The 19305-nt window shown below is 55.2% G+C and overlaps 1 protein-coding gene across 5 annotated transcripts in view; it reads right to left on the reverse strand.

The window, feature by feature from the left end:
* Positions 1 to 696: 696 nt before the first annotated feature.
* DNMT3A (DNA methyltransferase 3 alpha) overlaps positions 697 to 19305 on the reverse strand; it is a 253453-nt gene continuing 234844 nt past the window's right edge. Inside the window, exons 21-24 of one of the 5 annotated variants that reach the window (XM_084624716.1) lie at positions 7755 to 7840; positions 3442 to 3511; positions 2415 to 2533; positions 697 to 1807 (exon numbers count right to left, since the gene is read on the reverse strand). In XM_084624716.1, coding sequence (XP_084480842.1) covers positions 1666 to 1807; positions 2415 to 2533; positions 3442 to 3511; positions 7755 to 7840 — 417 coding nt within the window. In that variant the 3' untranslated portion in view covers positions 697 to 1665. Of the gene's footprint in view, positions 1808 to 2414; positions 2534 to 3441; positions 3512 to 7739; positions 7841 to 19305 lie in introns of all 5 variants that reach the window. The other 4 variants (XM_084624715.1, XM_084624718.1, XM_084624717.1 and 1 more) reach the window with 4 other exon arrangements.

Raw genomic sequence — 19305 nt, forward strand, 5'->3', positions numbered from 1 at the left:
CCAGGAACAGAGGTGGAGCCCCTCTGGAGATGCTGCTCTCCTGGCTCTGCTGGGGGGATTCTCCCTCAGGGGGGCCTGCCAGTGCGATTCCTAGTCTAGCCCTTGCCCACTTCCTGCCCCACAGAGAATGCGCCCTCCGCCCAGGCCGCGAGGAGTGAGGGGCAGCGCGCTGGTGGCCGATGGGAAGGGACCGCACAGCTGCAGTTCAATCAAGTACTAAAAGAAACAGAATTCACAGCGTCCACAAAAAGAGAGAACCAGCCTCCCCGCTGGGCCGGGAGCACCCCACAGGGCAGCCAGAGCTCTGCCCTGCACCCCCAGGCCTGGATGAGCAATGGGGGGCGTCTGCCCGGCCCTCCTCCCACCTCGGCATGAACCTACAGACGAGTTCTTCATTCTACAACAAAGAGACAAGAAGAATCAAAGATGGCATCAGCTTCTCAGTATAAAACTGCAGCCTGTGAGTTCGGAGGTGACCCAAAGCATCGCTCTGCCCGGTGCTGCACCCCAGCCTCAGGCCAGGGGAGGGGAGCCCCTCGGAAAAGAACACCCAAAGGCGACGTACACAGAAAAGCACCAGTACGTTTGTGTGTTGTTATTCTCTGGCGAGGGCTTTCTCTCCCCCCGGCCCCTGCGGGTGGGCGGGCGGGGGCAGCCCCGGACCCGCTTCTCCCCAGTGCGTGGGAGGGGGGCCTTCCTTTTCGAAAATAAAAAGGTTATTGCATGACGTGGGACGGAGACTGCCTCCTGTCCCTCCCCCGCACTGCCCGGGGGCGGGGGACCAGTGCCTCCCCTGCCCCCGGCACTGAGTCTGCATGGTCCCCCCTGCGGAAAGCCCTGGCACGTAAGGCAACGTGGAAGCTGATGTTTTGACTCACCCCGCTGTTGAAAAGCACCATTATGAAGTCAGGATGTACAGTAGTAACAGTACCTTTTATATATCTATCTAGCTAGCTCGCGCTCACACCTGCCGTATATATATAAACTGTAAACAAGAGGTAACAGCGGCATCTAGGATCTGCTTTCTTCAAGGTTTCCTGTGTGGTAGGCACCCGAAATACTGTAGAAAAGTGTGTGGTGTGGTGCGTGTTCTTGGCTTCCCTGCTAGTTGGTTTTGCTTTGCATCACCAGTGATGGTGCTGGTAGAAGTAAGTAAGGCTCAGTGCTGGAAGTTACGGCGCAGGCTGAGCACTCCCTGCTGGGTGCTCCTACGCTCACCAGACCAGAGACAAAACTCGAGCTCAGAGCGACAGGTCGGCAGAACCTTTCCTTCGCGTCCCCCTCTCTAGGCTTGGGTTTCTGCTAGTGTTTCCTGCTGGCTTTGCCCTCCTGCTACGACAGCGCTTGCTCACAAGCTCGGGAAAGCCTTTCGCCTCGCTCGCAGCTTTGAGAAGCAGAAACCAAACTAACAGAAAAACCCATCCAGAAAAGAGCGGAAAATTAAAAGGTTACCAAAAAAAACCGGTTTTTGTTTTTTTTTAAATAGGCTAAAAGCTGAACATTGAAAATTCAGGAGAGGACACCGAACCCTTTCGCTTGGGGAGACGCGGTGGATTCCCATCGGGTTTAATCCTTTCTCTCTTCTGGGTGCTGATTTTTCTCTTGTTCCACATTTTCACTTCTCTTCTCATCTGATTCGTTCCACTTCACTAGTTCCTGTGTGTCTTACACGCAGGCAAAGTATTCCTTCAGGGGAGCAAAGAGATGGCGGATCACCGGCACGCTCCAAGATCTGCCGAGCAGTCTCTGCCGGGCCAGGCGGCTCATGTTGGAGACATCTGTGTAATGAACCGGGAAGCCAAAGACCCTGCATGGAAAGGAGGGAACAGGAAGAGCACAGGTTAGCTGATTTCCTGCCCCAGGAATCCTCCTCCTTGGAGCCACTTAGCACCTGGCAGGATCCGGGCTTGACGGTAACGTTCTCGGGTCCACATCGGTACACTGTAAAGGTGCTCAGACACCACGGTGACGGGCTCGGTGAGAAAACCTAGACAGACAGATGGGCTTGCGAAGGCCAAGACTAGGCTGGGGCCCTGCTTGGCTTCTCTGTGACCTGCAAAGCAGAGCTGCAGAGGGGGCTTGTGTGTGTGTCCAGGGCTGTGCTGCCTGCTGGAGAAGTGGCAGGTGAAGGACATGAAGCTCGACTCATGGAGTCGGTCAGGCTAAGAGACCTTGGTTTGCTTCATGCCAACAAACGAGCTCCCGCTCTGAGATTCAGCTCCCCCTTGGCCCCTAACGACAGAGCTCCCCTGGTGCATTCAGAGCCATCCAAGTCCTCCAGCACAACCAGCAGTACGAGTCCCCAGGCCTCCTTTCCCAGGCACCGGCGCAGACAGGGCCCAGCCGCCCTGGGAGACCAGCCCAGAGACGGTGCAAACCCAGGGAGCCGCCCCACCCCCGCAGGCCAGCAGTACCTCTCCATCTCCGTGCACCACAGGATGTCCTCCTTCTCGTTCATGAAGACGGGGAAATGCTGGTCCTTGCCCTGCTTGATGGAGTTGGAGCGAGTGGTGATAGTTCGCACTTTGCTGAACTAGAAGGGACAAAGCAACGTTCTGAGCAAACCAGAGCCGCAGCCACTTCCCCTGCCCCGGCTAACATGGCCTAGATGGGGGCCCAGCTGGGCAGCCCCCAAGAGCTGCTCCGAGGGCGCCTGTCTGCTCAGAGCAGCCTCAGGTCTCTTGCTGGCCCAGACCTTCGTGGGGCCACTGAATGATTCTGATTTATCCCCATCCTCTGCTGGCTCTGGACTTGCTCTGGGGCGAGGGTGGAGCTCCCATATCCGGCCTGGCCCCTTGGCAGCAGCTGGGCTAGTCTGTCCCTCCCCTCTCCTGGTCACTAGGTCCTGCCTGAAGCCAGGCTGGGGGGCTGGAATCACCAGCATCCCCCCCAAGCCCCTTGCTACCCTCCCGTGCTCCGCTGTGGTGACTGCGTGGCCATGGAAGGGCAGAACAGGAATCCTGTCTCAAGTGAGCCCACGTGCTGGGGCAGAGCCACTCCTTGGGGAGCGAGCTGAGCATCTTCCTCTGACGTCCATCAGGGCCAAAGCAGGTGCCTTTCCCCCGCTTCCAAGAGCAGCACAAATGTCATAGGTCCCATCTCCTGGTGCGGGTATTCCCAACCGCTCCCAAAGTGTGCCCCACGTCTGGCCCCCTCTGCCTGCCTCACTGGGCCTGCTCTGCCCCCCACCGCCCCACCCTGCTGGCTGGGATCTGCTCCCCATACTGGTTGGCTGTGGCCCACCCTGTTGGCCATGGCCCCACCTTGGCCTAAATCCCAAAGCGACACAGTGCAGTGCGTGCCCCCTCCCACTTCGGCACAGGGGCTGATGCCGCCCTGGGTCGGGACAGCACCCGGAAAAGGCCCAGAGGAGGCACGGCCCAACTCCCAGGGCTATGCTCCAGCACCTCCTGGCTGCCCCACGGAGGCTCAGGCACTGACCTTTGCTATCCTGCCGTGCTCCAGGCACTCCTGAAGTTCCAGCTTATCGTTCACTGTAGATGCCAATGGCCTAGGAGACAAAAGGGCGGGAGGTTGAGAACGGGCATTAACCCTGCACTCAGTGCTGCTGCTGCTATGTTCCAGGTGCGCCCGCCAGGGGGCTGGGCTCCCACCCATGCCCCTCGCACACAGCATCTGTACGCCCTAGGGGGGCTGGCCGTGTGCCCAGGGCGCCTGTATCCCCTACGGGGGCTGGCCGCGCCCGCGGTGGCCGTATCCCCTACGGGGGCTGGCCGCACGCATGGCGCCTGTATGCCCTACGGGGCCTGGTCGTGCCCACGGTGGCCGTATCCCCTATGGGGGCTGGCCGCACGCATGGCGCCTGTATGCCCTACGGGGGCTGGCCGTGCCCATGGTGGCCGTATCCCCTATGGGGGCTGGCCGCACGCATGGCGCCTGTATGCCCTACGGTGGCTGGCCGTGCCCACGGTGGCCGTATCCCCTATTGGGGCTGGCCGCACGCATGGCGCCTGTATGCCCTATGGGGGCTGGCTGCACGTATGGCGCCTGTATGCCCTATGGGGGCTGGCCGCACGCATGGCGCCTGTATGCCCTACGGGGGCTGGCCGCACGCATGGCGCCTGTATGCCCTACGGGGGCTGGCCGCACGCATGGCGCCTGTATGCCCTACGGGGGCTGGTCGCGCCCACGGTGGCCATATCCCCTATTGGGGCTGGCCGCACGCATGGCGCCTGTATGCCCTACGGGGGCTGGCCGCACGCATGGCGCCTGTATGCCCTACGGGGGCTGGCCGCGCCCACGGTGGCCATATCCCCTACGGGGGCTGGCCGCACGCATGGCGCCTGTACGCCCTATGGGGGCTGGTCGTGCCCACGGTGGCCGTATCCCCTATGGGGGCTGGCCGCGCCCATGGCGCCTGTACGCCCTACGGGGGCTGGTCGCGCCCACGGTGGCCGTATCCCCTATGGGGGCTGGCCGTACACCCGAAGGGGGCTGGCCGTGCAGTGGGGCAGGTGAGGGCCCGCTGGTAGTGCCAACAGCCCAGGGCTGTGCAGGACTCCCAGCACACAGTGCCACCGACCACCTGCTTGCCCCATAAAGGCCCCCGGGCAACCTTGTGGGCCCATCCTACCCATGGGGGGAGGGGGAACAGCTCATGGACCAATCCATTATCAATGGGGGGAAAAGAAGTGGTGCAGCTCGTGGACCGATCCATTAGCAATGGGGTAAGGAGGTAGAGTAACTCATGGATCTATTCATTAACCATGGGGGGAGGAGGTACAGCAGCTCGTGGACCAAAGCATTAGCAATAGGGGGAAGAAGCAGAGACGCTCATGGACTGATTCATTAGCAATGGAGAGGAGAAAGCAGCTCATGGGCTGGTCCATTAGCAATGAGGGTGAGGAAGCATGGACTGATTCATTAGCAATGGAGAGGAGAAAGCAGCTCATGGGCTGGTCCATTAGCAATGAGGGTGAGGAAGCATGGACTGATTCATTAGCAATGGGGAGGAGAAAGCAGCTCATGGGCTGGTCCATTAGCAATGAGGGTGAGGAAGCATGGACTGATTCATTAGCAATGGAGAGGAGAAAGCAGCTCATGGGCTGGTCCATTAGCAATGGGGGTGAGGAAGCATTGACTTTGATGGCTTTGTGCCCAGGTATATTGCATTGCTGTTGTCCAGACATGGGATGATGAAGGTGTGACTAACCACGGCCAAGTCCTTATCTGCCAGGATGGAATGGAGTCTCCTAACGAAAATGGATGTTGCTATTAGAAAGGACTCAAATCTGTGTATCCTCCATGGGCTGTGAAAGAGGAGAGCTTCCCCCATCCCAAGGAAGTTCTTTCATGGGTGATCCATATGGATCAGAGTCCATGTCTGTGGAGGGGGAAGGCTGGGGGAATCAGGGGTGGTATTGGGAGGAAGGTTGGTCTCCATGGCATTGTCCCTGCTAGCCCTGGCCTGAAAAGCATCCCAGTGTGAGGTAATTCTGAACCAGACAGAATGACACTAAGCTGGGGGGGAGAGGTAAATAAGCTGGAGGGTAGGAATAGGGTCCAGAGTGACCAAGCCAAATTGGAGGATTGGGCCAAAGGAAATCTGATGAGGTTCAACAAGGACAAGTGCAGAGTCCTGCACTTAGGAAGGAAGAATCCCATGCACCGCTACAGACTGGGGACCGACTGGCTAAGCGGCCGTTCTGCAGAAAAGGACCTGGGGATTACAGTGGACGAGAAGCTGGATATGAGTCAGCAGTGTGCCCTTGTTGCCAAGAAGGCCAATGGCATTTTGGGATGTATAAGTAGGGGCATTGCTAGCAGCTCAAGGGACGTGATCGTTCCCCTCTATTCAGCATTGGTGAGGCCTCATCTGGAGTACTGTGTCCAGTTTTGGGCCCCCCACTACAGAAAGAATGTGGACAAATTAGAGAGTCATTCACAGGACAACAAAAATGATTATGGGGCTGGGGTACATGACTTATGAGGAGAGGCTGAGGGAACTGGGCTTGTTTAGTCTGCAGAAGAGAAGAGTGAGGGGGGATTTGATAGCAGCCTTCAACTACCAGAAGGGGGTTCCAAAGAGGATGGAGCTCGGCTGTTCTCAGTGGTGGCAGATGACTGAGAAAGGAGCAATGGTCTCAAGTTGCAGTGGGGGAGGTCTAAGTGGGATATTAGGAAACACCATTTCACTAGGAGGGTGGTGAAGCACTGGAATGGGTTCCCTAGGGACGTGGTGGAATCTCCATCCTTAGAGGTTTTTAAAGCCCAGCTTGACAAAGCCCTGGCTGGGATGATTTAGTCGGGGATTGGTCCTGCTTTGAGCAGGGGGTGGGACTAGGTGACCCCCTGAGGTCCCTTCCAACCCTGATCTGCTATGATTCTATGACTGGTCCATTAGCAATGGGGGTGAGGAAGCATGGACTGGTCCATTACAATGGGAGGGAGAAAGCAGCTGAAGTAGCTCATGAATTGATCTATTAACAATGGAGCAGCTCCTGGGTCAATCCATGGGGGGGGGGGGAGTGGAGCATACAGTGCACTGATGCATTAGCCATGGGGTGGTGGGGCAGGAGACAGCAGCTCGTGGACCAATCCATTAGCATAGGGGGGAGGAAATGGAGCAGCTTATGGACCAACCCATTAGCAATGCAGGGAGGAGGCGGAGCAGCTCCTGGACAGAGGGGAGGAGGCAGAGCAGCTCCGCATTGGCAATGACCTGAGGAAGCAGAGCAGCTCCTGGACCGATCCATTAGCAACGGGGTGGTGGGGGAGTAGACAGCAGCTTCTGGACCGATCCATTAGCAACAGGGTGGTGGGGGAGGAGACAGCAGCTTCTGGACCGATCCATTAGCAACGGGGTGGTGGTGGTGTGCTGGAGAAAGCAGCTCCTGGACCAATCTGGAGAATTTCCAGGTGATTCAGCCTCGCCACTTCCTCCGCCAGAGGCAGGAGAGCCAGTTACAACCTCCTGCTCGGTGGAGTCACTCATGCCCCTCTGATCACACTGCTGCTGCAGGGACATCACTCTCTGCCTCTCCCCCGCTGACTCTGGCCCTGCTCAGAATGGGACCACAAACACCACCACCCAGCACTTCACAAACACTCACAACGCGTCTGCCCTGCCCCCTGCGCTGGCTGAAGTCTCATCCTCATCTTACAGAGGAGGACACTGAGGCACACAAGGGGAAAGGACTCGACTAGGGTCAAAGAGGGAGCTGGTGTCAAAGCCTGAAAGAGAACCCAGGAGTCCTGGCTCCCTGGCCTGGGCTCTCAGTGCTCTGCCCGTGCAAAGAGTGAGCGTCAGGTGCCGAGGGCCATGGGAACACACAAGGAACGTCCCTCGAACGGAAAGGGCTGAGCTATGCTGGTGGGAGCCACGCCGGGATTCCTGGTGAAGAGAGGAGCCTGGGACTTTGTCTCTTTGTGGGGATGTGCTCAGGGTAGAAATCAGGAGTTCTGAGCTCCCATGTGCCCCCAAAGGCTGCTCTGCAGAGTGGAGGGCAAAGAGCTGGGAGTGAAATCTACAACCCGATTACCCGCACTCCTCACGGCCTTGGGGTGCCCTGCTCGGAGCACACACGGGTGACCTGGCCCCTTCATGCCTACAGTAGCACCGAACAACAGAGAATAGGCTGAGTGCTAAGGGGCTGAAGGGCTCCAAAGGCTGGTTCGAAGAGGCACGATTAAAATGAATTATGCTGGCTGGCAATCCCCCGGCCCCTGCTCTGCTATCATGCAAGAAGCAAACGGCCCAAAACTCGGGGTTCTCTCACCATGCTCTCACCAACCTGTTCATACCGGGAAGGTTACCCCAGAAGTACCGGGCCCTGTGCGCTGCAGACACCTCTTTGGCATCAATCATCACTGGGTTGGACTGCAAACAAGGAAAAAAAGCAGTAAAGTAACACAACATGCCCACAGCACAGATGTGCTGCAACACAGCTCCATGACAGCGCTGTAACACTGCATCACAATCCCTAACACAGCTCCGTGACAGTGCTGTAACACTGCAACCCAATCCCTAACACAGCTCCACGACTGGCCTGCAACACTGCACCCCAGCCCCCAACACAGCTCCACGACTGTCCTGTAACACTGCATCCCAGCCCCCAACGCAGCTCCACGAGAGCACTGCAACACTGCACCCCAGCCCCCAACACAGCTCCACGACTGTCCTGTAACACTGCATCCCAGCCCCCAACGCAGCTCCACAACAGCACTGCAACACTGCACCCCAGCCCCCAACGCAGCTCCACGAGAGCACTGCAACACTGCACCCCAGCCCCCAACACAGCTCCACAACAGCACTGCAACACTGCATCCCAGCCACCCAACACAGCTCCATGACTGTCCTGCAACACTGCACCCCAGCCCCCAACGCAGCTCCACGAGAGCACTGCAACACTGCACCCCAGCCCCCAACACAGCTCCACAACAGCACTGCAACACTGCATCCCAGCCCCCAACGCAGCTCCACGACTGTCCTGTAACACTGCATCCCAGCCCCCAACGCAGCTCCACGAGAGCACTGCAACACTGCACCCCAGCCCCCAACGCAGCTCCACGACAGCACTGCAACACTGCATCCCAGCCACCCAACACAGCTCCACGACTGTCCTGTAACACTGCATCCCAGCCCCCAACGCAGCTCCACGAGAGCACTGCAACACTGCACCCCAGCCCCCAACGCAGCTCCACGACAGCACTGCAACACTGCATCCCAGCCCCCAACACAGCTCCATGACTGTCCTGTAACACTGCATCCCAGCCCCCAACGCAGCTCCATGACAGCACTGCAACACTGCATTCCAGCTCCCAACGCAGCTCTATGACTGTGCTGTATGTCACGGAGATTGGGGGAGTCAGGGCCCTGCACCCCCACTTCCTGCGATTCACCATGACTCTCAGCCAGCCGGTAGAACAGAAGGTTTATTAGAGACGACAAGAACACAGTCCTGACCAGATCTTATAGACATAAACAGGACCCCTTAGTCAGGTCCTTCTTGGGAGCAGGGAGATTAGTCCCCAGCTCTGGGGGCTCCCTCTTCTTCCCCAGCCCACTCCGAAAACAAAACGCCTCCAGCCGACTCCCCCAGCCCCTCCTCCAGCCTTTGTCCAGTTTCCCAGGCAGAAGGTGTCACCTGGATCCAACCTCCCTCCCGGCTCAGGTGACAGCCAGTGAAGTCACCCCCTGCTATCTCATCACCGGTCAGACAGTGGCAGTAAACTCCCCTGCCACGTTCCCAGGTCAATCTGCCCCACTCAGTCCCTGCTGCGTCCCATCTCTCCCCCCTTTGAGACGGAACTGAGCGGGGTTCATAGAATCATAGAATATCAGGGTTGGAAGGGACCCCAGAAGGTCATCTAGTCCAACCCCCTGCTCAAAGCAGGACCAATTCCCAGTTAAATCATCCCAGCCAGGGCTTTGTCAAGCCTGACCTTAAAAACCTCTAAGGAAGGAGATTCTACCACCTCCCTAGGTAACGCATTCCAGTGTTTCACCACCCTCTTAGTGAAAAAGTTTTTCCTAATATCCAATCTAAACCTCCCCCACTGCAACTTGAGACCATTACTCCTCGTTCTGTCATCTGCTACCATTGAGAACAGTCTAGAGCCATCCTCTTTGGAACCCCCTTTCAGGTAGTTGAAAGCAGCTATCAAATCCCCCCTCATTCTTCTCTTCTGCAGACTAAACAATCCCAGCTCCCTCAGCCTCTCCTCATAAGTCATGTGTTCCAGTCCCCTAATCATTTTTGTGGCCCTTCGCTGGACTCTTTCCAATTTATCCACATCCTTCTTGAAGTGTGGGGCCCAAAACTGGACACAGCACAAATCCAGGTTTTCTAACCCTCCGCTCCCCCCCCCCCCAAACTCACTCTCCTGCTGGTGATAGCCCATCCAAAGTGACAACTCTCTTCACAATGTGTATGATAATCAAGGTGGGCCATTTCCTGCACAAATCCAGGTTCTCTCACCCCCTCACCCCCCTCCAAAAACCACACACACAAACTCACTCTCCTGCTGGTAATAGCTTATCCAAAGTGACCACTCTCCCTACAATGTGCATGATAATCAAGGTGGGCCATTTCCAGCACAAATCCAGGTTTTCTCACTCCCCCCACCCCCATACACACACAAACTCACTCTCCTGCAGGAGAGTGAGTTTGTGTGTGTGTGTGTGTCCCCGGGAAAGGGGGGGGGGTTAAGAAAGCCTGGATTTGTGCTGGAAATGGCCCACCTTGATTACCATGCACATTGTAGGGAGAGTGGTCACCTTGGATGGGCTATTACCAGCAGGAGAGTGAGTTTGTGTGTGTGGTTTTTGGAGGGGGGTGAGGGGGTGAGAGAACCTGGATTTGTGCAGGAAATGGCCCACCTTGATTATCATGCACATTGTAGGGAGAGTGGTCACTTTGGAAGAGCTATTACCAGCAGGAGAGTGAGTTTGTGTGTGTATGGGGGTCAGGGTGGTGAGAAAACCTGGATTTGTGCTGGAAATGGCCCAACTTGATGATCACTTTAGATAAGCTATTACCAGCAGGACAGTGGGGTGGGAGGAGGTATTGTTTCATGATCTCTGTGTGTATATAATGTCTGCTGCAGTTTCCACAGTATACATCCGATGAAGTGAGCTGTAGCTCACAAAAGCTCATGCTCAAATAAATTAGTTAGTCAGATTAGTGCGTCCAGGCTGGTTGGAAAAGAGCTGTCGGTACAGATGCAGCACCTCTTTGATCTCAGCTTGCTGGCCAGGCGTTAGCTGATCGGAGAGAGGAACTGTTTCCAGGGGGGAGCCAGCTCCTGTCTCAGGGAATAGATCTACTAAAGGGTCGTCTCCCTGCTCCTCCCAATGTCCACACATGCCGAACACCACACTCCCCCTGTCATAATATGGCTTCATCATATTCACATGGTACACCAGGCAGTGGTGCGCCCAGTTCGACAGCTCCACCACATAGTTTACCAATGGCTTGACAACCTTAAAACGACAACCTTCCCAGGTGGCCTGTAGTTCGTTTTTCCTCATGGGGATGAGAACCATCACCTGATCCCCGGTGGCGTAGGCGCGGGCCCGCACCGTGTGGTCATACCAGACCTTCTGCTTCCTCTGGGATCTAGCCAGATTCTCCTTGGCCAAGCCCATGAGTTCAGCAAGTCTTTCTCAGACGGACAGGACATACTCCACCACTGATTTCCCATCAGGAGTGGCCTTCCCCTCCCATTTGTCTCTCATCAGGTCTAGGGGCCCCCCTTACCCTCCTTCTAAATAACAGTTCGAAAGGCGAAAATCCGGTAGACTCCTGGGGCACCTCCCTGTACGCGAACAGCAGGTGAGGTAAGTACTTGTCCCAATCCTGCGGGTGCTGGTTTATAAAGGTTTTCAGCATCATCTTTAGCGTCCCGTTAAACCTCTCCACCAGCCCATTGGACTGGGGGTGATAAGCTGAGGCCCAGTCGTGCCGGACCCCACATTTCTCCCACAAGCACCGGAGCAGGGCTGACATGAAGTTGGAGCCTTGGTCTGTCAAGACTTCCTTGGGGAACCCCACTCGGCTGAAAATGGTCAGGAGCGCGTCGGCCACGGTGTCGGCTTCAATGGAAGCTAAGGGCACCTGCCTCGGGGTAGCGGGTGGCAAAATCTACCACCACCAGAATGTATTTCTTCCCCGACCGGGTCGTCTTGCTGAGAGGCCCCACGATGTCAATGGCCACCTTCTGGAAAGGCTCCTCTATGATGGGCAAAGGTCTCAAAGCCGCTTTCCCCTTGTCCCGGACCTTCCCCACCCTCTGACAGGGGTCACAGGATCGGCAATACTGCCGGACCGTGGTAAAGACCCCGGGCCAGTAAAAGTTCTGTAGCAACCTCTGCCGGGTGCGCCGGATTCCCTGGTGCCCTGCGAGGGGGATGTCATGGGCCAGGTACAGGAGCCTGCGGCGATACTTCTGGGGGACCCCCAGCTGCCTCCTGATCCCACAGGACTCTACTTCCCTTGTGGGAGCCCATTCTCGGTACAGGAACCCCTTCTCCCACAGGAACCTATCCTGGCAGCCGCTCCTCATGGTCCGTCCCACACTGAGGTCGGCCAGGTCCCTGAGCTTCCGCAAGGAGGGATCTTTCCTCAACTCGGCCTGGAACTCAGCGGCTGGGGAAGGGATGGGGCCCGGTTCCCTCTCACTGGCCGGGTCTGAGGCCTCAGCCTCTCTGAGCCTTGTTCCAGGGCACTCCCTCCCCACCAGCCCTCGGTACCCTCGATACCCTCGCCAGCTCTGGCTACGGGTCATGACCAGGGTGTTCCGGGGGCTGTTTGGCCAGTCCTCTAGGTTACCCTCCATCAACACCTTAGTGGGTAAATGGTGGTGCACCCCCACATCCTTGGGGGGACAAGGAGGGCCCCTTTTCAGATGTACCCTCTCCACGGGCACCGTGAATGGGGTCCCGCCCACCCCTGTCAGGGTCAGGTAGGTGTTGGGCACCATCCGATCTGAGGCCACCACCTTGGGCCAGGCCAGCATCACCTCAGTGCCCGTATCCCAGTATCCACTGACCTTCCTCCCATCCACCGCCAGGGGAACAAGGCACTCGCTCCGCAGGGACAGCCCCGCACCCACCTTCTAAAATGCGAATCTTGAGTCTGGAGCATCCAGCCCGCCAGAGGAGCTGGTTTGGGGCCCTCCTCCCTCCTGAGCAGTTGGTACGCTGCCAGGCCCCCCTTGCCTGGGCCGTCTGCCCCTTGTCCGGCTGGGTCCCTACTCAGTTAACCCTGGGTGGGTTCGGTCTGCTCAGTCTGTCCCTGAGCCTGGGGCACTGGGTCCGTACGTGGCCTCTCTGGCCACAGTGACAGCAGCTCAGGTCACGTTGGTCCCCTCGAGCCAGTCGGTTGGGCCTGACGCTGGATGCTCCCCTTGGAAGGGGTTCTCCATAGCCCCCTTTGGGAGGTCCTAGGGTGACTCTCTCTCTGCATCGGGGGGGGCCTGATCCTTTGGGACTCCTCCCTGCTACCCCCTGACCGACTGTTCACAAACTCGTCGGCCAGCTGCCCTGCGTGCTGGGGGTTCTCTGGATATTTGTCCACCAACCACAGCCTCAGGTCGGATGGGCTCTGTTCATACAGTTGCTCCAGTACCATCAGTTTAACCAGGTCCTCCTTCATCTGGGCCCCAGCTGCCCACTTGCGGGCATATCCCTCCATGCGGGTGGCCAGTTCTAGATATGTGCCCTCAGGGGCTTTACGCTGACTCTGGAACCTTCTCCGGTACATCTCGGGGGTCAGCCCAAACTCACGGAGCAGGGCCTGTTTGAACAGTTCATAGTCCCCTGCCTCCGGCCCTTTCATTCGGCTGTACACCTCCACGGCTTTGGGGTCCAGTAAGGGGGTGAGGAACTGGAGCCTGTCTGCAGGGTCAACCCTGTGCATCTCGCAGACATTCTCAAAGGCCGTCAGGAAGCTATCTATGTCCTCCCCCTCCTTCGCTGGGCCAGGAGGCACTTATCAAAGCTCCATGCAGTCCTGGGTCCCCCCTCACTCACCGCAGCTCGGGGCTCGCTGCTCCTCAGCCTGGCCAACTCCAGTTCATGCTGACGCTGCCTTTCGCGATCCTCTCGCTCTTTTTCGTCATCTTCCAACTCTCTCAATTTTATCTCCCTCTCCCATTCCAGCCGCCTCAGCTCCAGGGATGGGGAGCTCCGCCGGGAGGATCCCCTGCTGGCTGTGGGGTTCATGGTGCCCTCAGAATTTGCTGGGCTCCTCCCAGCCCCTCCCTGAGGCATAGGTAGGAGGGGTCTCAGGATGCCCTCGGCTGCTGTCTGACCACTCCCAGCTGGAGCAGATACTGGTGCCCACCCTGCATCTGCCGGGCTGCTTCCCTCAGAGACAGGGATCGGTTCATTCAAGCGATCCTCCTCCTCCAGCTGGGCAATCAGCTGTTCTTTGGTGCACTTCCCACTGCACAGCCCCCTCTGCCTGCACAGCTCCACCAGGTCGCTCTTAAGGCACTTCGCATACATCTTCCTGCTGGCCACTCACGGGCCTGTGTGCTTGCAGCTCCCCATGGTTTTCAGGAGGAACCCCTAGTGCATCAGCCCTTCTCCAGGTCACCACCTCTCTCCCAGGGTCGAGCACAGACTCCTCCGCCCCCGAGTCTGCTCACCGCAGTCCCCAGCGGGACCCCGTTACTGCAACAGTCCTTCTCGCTGGTCACACACTCCCAGGGGTTAAGCGTAGCTCCTCTGCCCCCTGAAACTGCTCCTCTCTGACTCTTCAGCACGCCTGGTCCCCGTCAATCCCCCTTCGTTTTACTGCTCCCCAGTCACTTACTGCAGGAAGCACTGCCCACGGGGTGCAGTACATCCCACCCGTCACCAGTTGTCACAGAGATTGGGGGAGTCAGGGCCCTGCACTCCCACTTCCTGCGATTCACCACGACTCTCAGCCAGCCAGTAGAACAGAAGGTTTATTAGAGATGATGGGAATACCGTCCAGACCAGAGCTTGTAGGCATAAACAGGATCCCTTAGTCAGGTCCTTCTGGGGGGCAGGGAGATTAGTCCCCAGCTCTGGGGGCTCCCTCCTCTTCCCCAGCCCACTCCAAAAACAAAACCCCTCCAGCCGACTCCCCCAGCCTCCCCCCAGCTCCTCCCCTAGCCTTTGTCCAGTTTCCCGGGCAGAAGGTGTCACCTGGACCCAACCCCCCTCCCGGCTCCGGTGACAGGCTCAGGTATCTTCCCAGCCAGTGAAGTCACTCCCTGCTATCTCATCACTGATCAGACAGTCCCAGTAAACTCCCCTGCCACATTCCTAGGTCAATCCGCCCCACTCAGTCCCTGCTGCGTCCCACTGTAACACTAAATAACAGCCCCCAACACAGCTGTATGACAGTTCTATCACTTTGCATTGCAGCCCCAAAATACAGCTCCATTATACCGCTCCAACACAGCATCCCACTTCCTAACACACTTCCAAGGTAGTGCTGAAAACTGCAGCCGATCCCCCAGTACAGCTCCATGACAGTGCTGCAGCACTGCATCACAGCCCCCAACACAGCTGCAGGACACTGCAGCCCAGACAGAAACACAGGTCCATGTCAGTGCTGCAAGACGGCATCCCAACCTCCAACAGAGCCCCATGACAGTCCTGTCACACTGCATCCAAGCCGGCAATTCAGCTCCATGACAGTGCTGCCACACTGCATCCCAGCTTCCAACACAGCTCCATGACATTGCTGTAACACTGCACGGAATCACAGAACTGGAAGGGACCTTGAGAAGTCATTTAGTCCCGTCCTCCGCGTTCCTGACAGGACTAAGTATTATCTAGACCATCCCTGACAGGTGTTTGTCTAACCTGCTCTTAAACATCGCCAGTGATGGAGATTCCACAACCTCCCTGGGCAATTTATTCCAGTGCTTAACCACCCTGACAGTGAGAAAGATTTTCCTAATGTCCAACCTAAACAGCCCTCGCTGCAATTTAAGCCCATTGCTTCTTGTCTTGTCCTCAGAGGCTAAGAAAAACAATTTTTCTCCCTCCTCCTTGTAATAACCTTTTACATACTTGAAAATTATCATGTCCCCCCTCAGTCTCCTCTTCTCCAGACTAAACAAACCCAGTTTTTTCAATCTTCCCTCATAGGTCATGTTTTCTAGACCTTTAATCATTTTTGTCACTCTTCTCTGGAGTCTCTCTAATTTGTCCACATCCTTCCTGAAATGTGGTGCCCAGAACTGGACACAATACTCCAGTTGAGGCCTAATCAGCGCAAAGTAGAGCAGAAGAATTACTTCTCGTCTTGCTTATAACACTCCTGCTAATACATCCCAGAATGATGTTCACTTTTTCTGCAACAGTTTTTCTGCAACTGTTGACCCATATTTAGCTTGTGATCCACTATGACCCCCAGATCCCTTTCCGCAGTACTCCTTCCTAGGCAGTCATTTCCCATTTGATATTTGTGCAACTGAGTGTTCCTTCCTAAGTGGAGTACTTTGCATTTGTCATTATTGAATATCATCCTATTTACTTCAGACCATTTCTCCAGTCTGTCCAGATCATTTTGAATTTTAATCCTATCCTCCAAAGCACTCGCAACCCCTCCCCGCTTGGTATCATTCACAAACTTTATATGCCATTATCTAAATCACTGATGAAGATACTGAACAGAACTGGACCCAGAACTGATCCCTGTGGGACTCCGCTCGTTACGCCCTTCCAGCATGACTGTGAACCACTGATGATTACTCTCTGGGAATGATTTTCCAACCAGTTTTGCACCCACCTTATAGTAGCTCTATCTAGGTTCCATTTCCCTAGTTTGTTTATGAGAAGGTCATGTGAGATAGTATCAAAAATTTTACTAAAATCAAGATCGACCACGTCTACCACTTTCCCCCATCCACAAGGCTTGTTACCCTGTCAAAGAAAGCTATCAGGTTGGTTTGACACGATTTGTTTTTGACAAATCTATGCTGACTGTTACTTATCACCTTATTATCTTCTAGATGTTTGTGAATTGATGGCTCAATTATTTGCTCCATTATCTTTCTGGGTACAGAAGTTAAGCTGACTGGTCTGTAATTCCCCGGGTTGTCCTTATTTCCCTTTTTATAGATTGGCACTCGATTTGCCCTTTTCCAGTCTTCTGGAATCTCTCCTGTCTTCCATGACTTTTCAAAGAGAATCGCTAATGGCTCAGATATCTCCTCAGTGAGCTCCTTGAGTATTATAGGACGCATTTCATCAGGCCCTGGTGACGTGAAGACATCTAATTTATCCAAGTAATTTTTAACTTGTTCTTTCCCTATTTTAGCCTCTTCTGATCCTACCTCATTTTCACTGGCATTCACTACATTAGATGTCCAGTCACCACCAACCTTGGTGAAAACCGAAACAAAGAAGTCATTAAGCCCCTTTGCCATTTCTATATTTTCTGTTATTATTTCCCCCCCTCAATGAGTAACGGGCCTACCCGGTCCTTGGTGTTCCTCTTGCTTAGAATGTAGTTGTAGAATGTTTTCCTGTTACCCTTTATGTCTCTGGCTAGTTTGATCTCGTTTTGTGCCTTGGCCTTTCTAATTTTGCCCCTACATACTTGTGCTGTTTGTTTATATTCATCCTTTGTAATTTAATCTAGTTTCCACTTTTTGTAGGATGCTTTTTTGATTTTTAGATCGTTGACAGTCTCCTGGATAAGCCAGGGTGGTCTCTTGCCAGGTTTCCTATCTTTCCTACGCAGTAGGATAGTTTGCTCTTGTGCCCTTAACAACGTCTCTTTGAAAAACTGCCAACTATCTTCCATTGTTTTTCCCCTTAGACTTGCTTCCCATGGGATCTTACCTACCAACTCCTTGAGTTTGCTGAAGTCTGTCTTCTTGAAATCCACTGTCTTCAGTGTGCTGTTCTCCCTCCTACTATTCCTTAGAATCATGAACTCTATCATTTCCTGATCATGGAATCACAGAATATCAGTGTTGGAAGGTGTCACGGCATCCCCGGGCGATGCTCTGGAACTGCTCCCTAGGAAGCCAGTCAAGACTCTGGGGAAGTCTCCTTTCTGTGAGCAGACTGTCTGCAGGGCAAAAAGCTCACATGGCTTCCACCTTCCTGGGTCTGACCTCGGAGCATTCAGCATCCTCTGCCCCTCCGTGTGCTTCCCACAGCGAGTCTGCCCAGGCGAGGTCCTGGGGAAGCCAGAGCGTCCTGCCCCCCAACTTCACAGTCAGACGGGACTCTCAGCCAGCCAGTAAAACAGAGGTTTATTAGATGACAGGAACACGGTCTAAAACAGAGCTTGTAGGTACAGAGAACAGGACCCCTGAGGCGGGTCCATTTTGGGGGGCAGTGAGCCAGACAACCACGTCTACCCTTCACTCCACGTCCCCAGCCAGCCCCAAACTGAAACTCTCTCCAGCCCTCCTCCTCTGGGCTTTGTCCCATTCCCGGGCCAGGTGGTCACCTGATTCCTTTGTTCTCCAACCCTTTAGCTCTCACCTGGCAGGGGGGAAGGGCCCAGGCCATCCGTTGCCAGGAGACAGAGCGTCAGTCATTTATGTACCCTGGCGCTTTGCTCTGCAACAATTACACCCCCTTATCCCACCACCTAGAGACTTAAGAAATGCATATGGGAAACTGAGGCACCCCTACAGTATTCAGAGGAAACATTAAGAACAGCCCCACTTGGTCACAGAAGGGACCTCAGGAGGTCATCTAGTCCAACCCCTGCTCAAAGCAGGACCAATCCCCAACTAAATCATTCCAGCCAGGGCTTTGTCAAGCCGGGTCTTAAAAACCTCTAAGGAAGGACATTGCACCACCTCCCTAGGTAACGCATTCCCGTGCTTCACCACCCTCCTAGTGAAAAAGTTTTTCCTTAATATCCAACCTAGACCTCCCCCACTGCAACTTGAGACCATTACTCCTCGTTCTGTCATCTGCTACCACTGAGAACAGTCTAGATCCATCCTCTTTGGAACCCCCTTTCAGGTAGTTGAAAGCAGCTATCAAATCCCCCCTCATTCTTCTCTTCCGTAGACTAAACAATCCCAGTTCCCTCAGCCTCTCCTCATAAGTCATGTGCTACAGCCCCTTAATCATTTTTGTTGCCCTCCGCTGGACTCTCTCCAATTTTTCACATCCTTCTTGTAGTGTGGGGCCCAAAACTGGACACAGTACTCCAGATGAGGCCTCACCAAAGTCGAATAGAGGGGAACGATCAAGTCCCTCGATCTGTGAGCAATGCCCCTACTTATACAGCCCAAAATGCCATTGGCCTTCTTGGGAACAACAGCACACTGTTGACTCATATCCAGCTTCTCGTCCACTGTCACCCCTAGGTCCTTTTCTGCAGAACTGCTGCCGAGCCATTCGGTCCCTAGTCTGTAGCGGTGCCTGGGGTTTTTCCGTCCTAAGTGCAGGACTCTGCACTTGTCCTTGTTGAACCTCATCAGATTTCTTTTGGCCCAATCCTCTAATTTGTCTAGGGCCCTCTGTATCCTATCCCTACCCTCCAGCGTATCTACCTCCCCTCCCAGTTTAGTGTCATCTGCAAACTTGCTAAGGGTGCAATCCACACCGTCCTCCAGATCATTAATCACTTTCACCCAAGCTGCCTTCCACTTTCAAATTCTCAACCAGTTCCTTCCTATTTGTCAAAATCAAATCTAGAACAGCTTCTCCCCTAGTAGCTGTCTCCACCTTCTGAAATAAAAAAATTGTTTCCAATAAATACCAAGAACTTGTTGGATAATCTGTGTCCTGCTGTGCTGTTTTCCCAGCAGATGGTGGTGATGGGGGACTTCATCCACCCAGACAAGTCCTGGACGCCAGCCCCCAACACAGCTCCACGA

The sequence above is a fragment of the Lepidochelys olivacea genome, assembly GCF_965140295.1.
Source record: "Lepidochelys olivacea isolate rLepOli2 genome assembly, chromosome: 3".
NCBI classification, from domain to species: domain Eukaryota; kingdom Metazoa; phylum Chordata; order Testudines; family Cheloniidae; genus Lepidochelys; species Lepidochelys olivacea.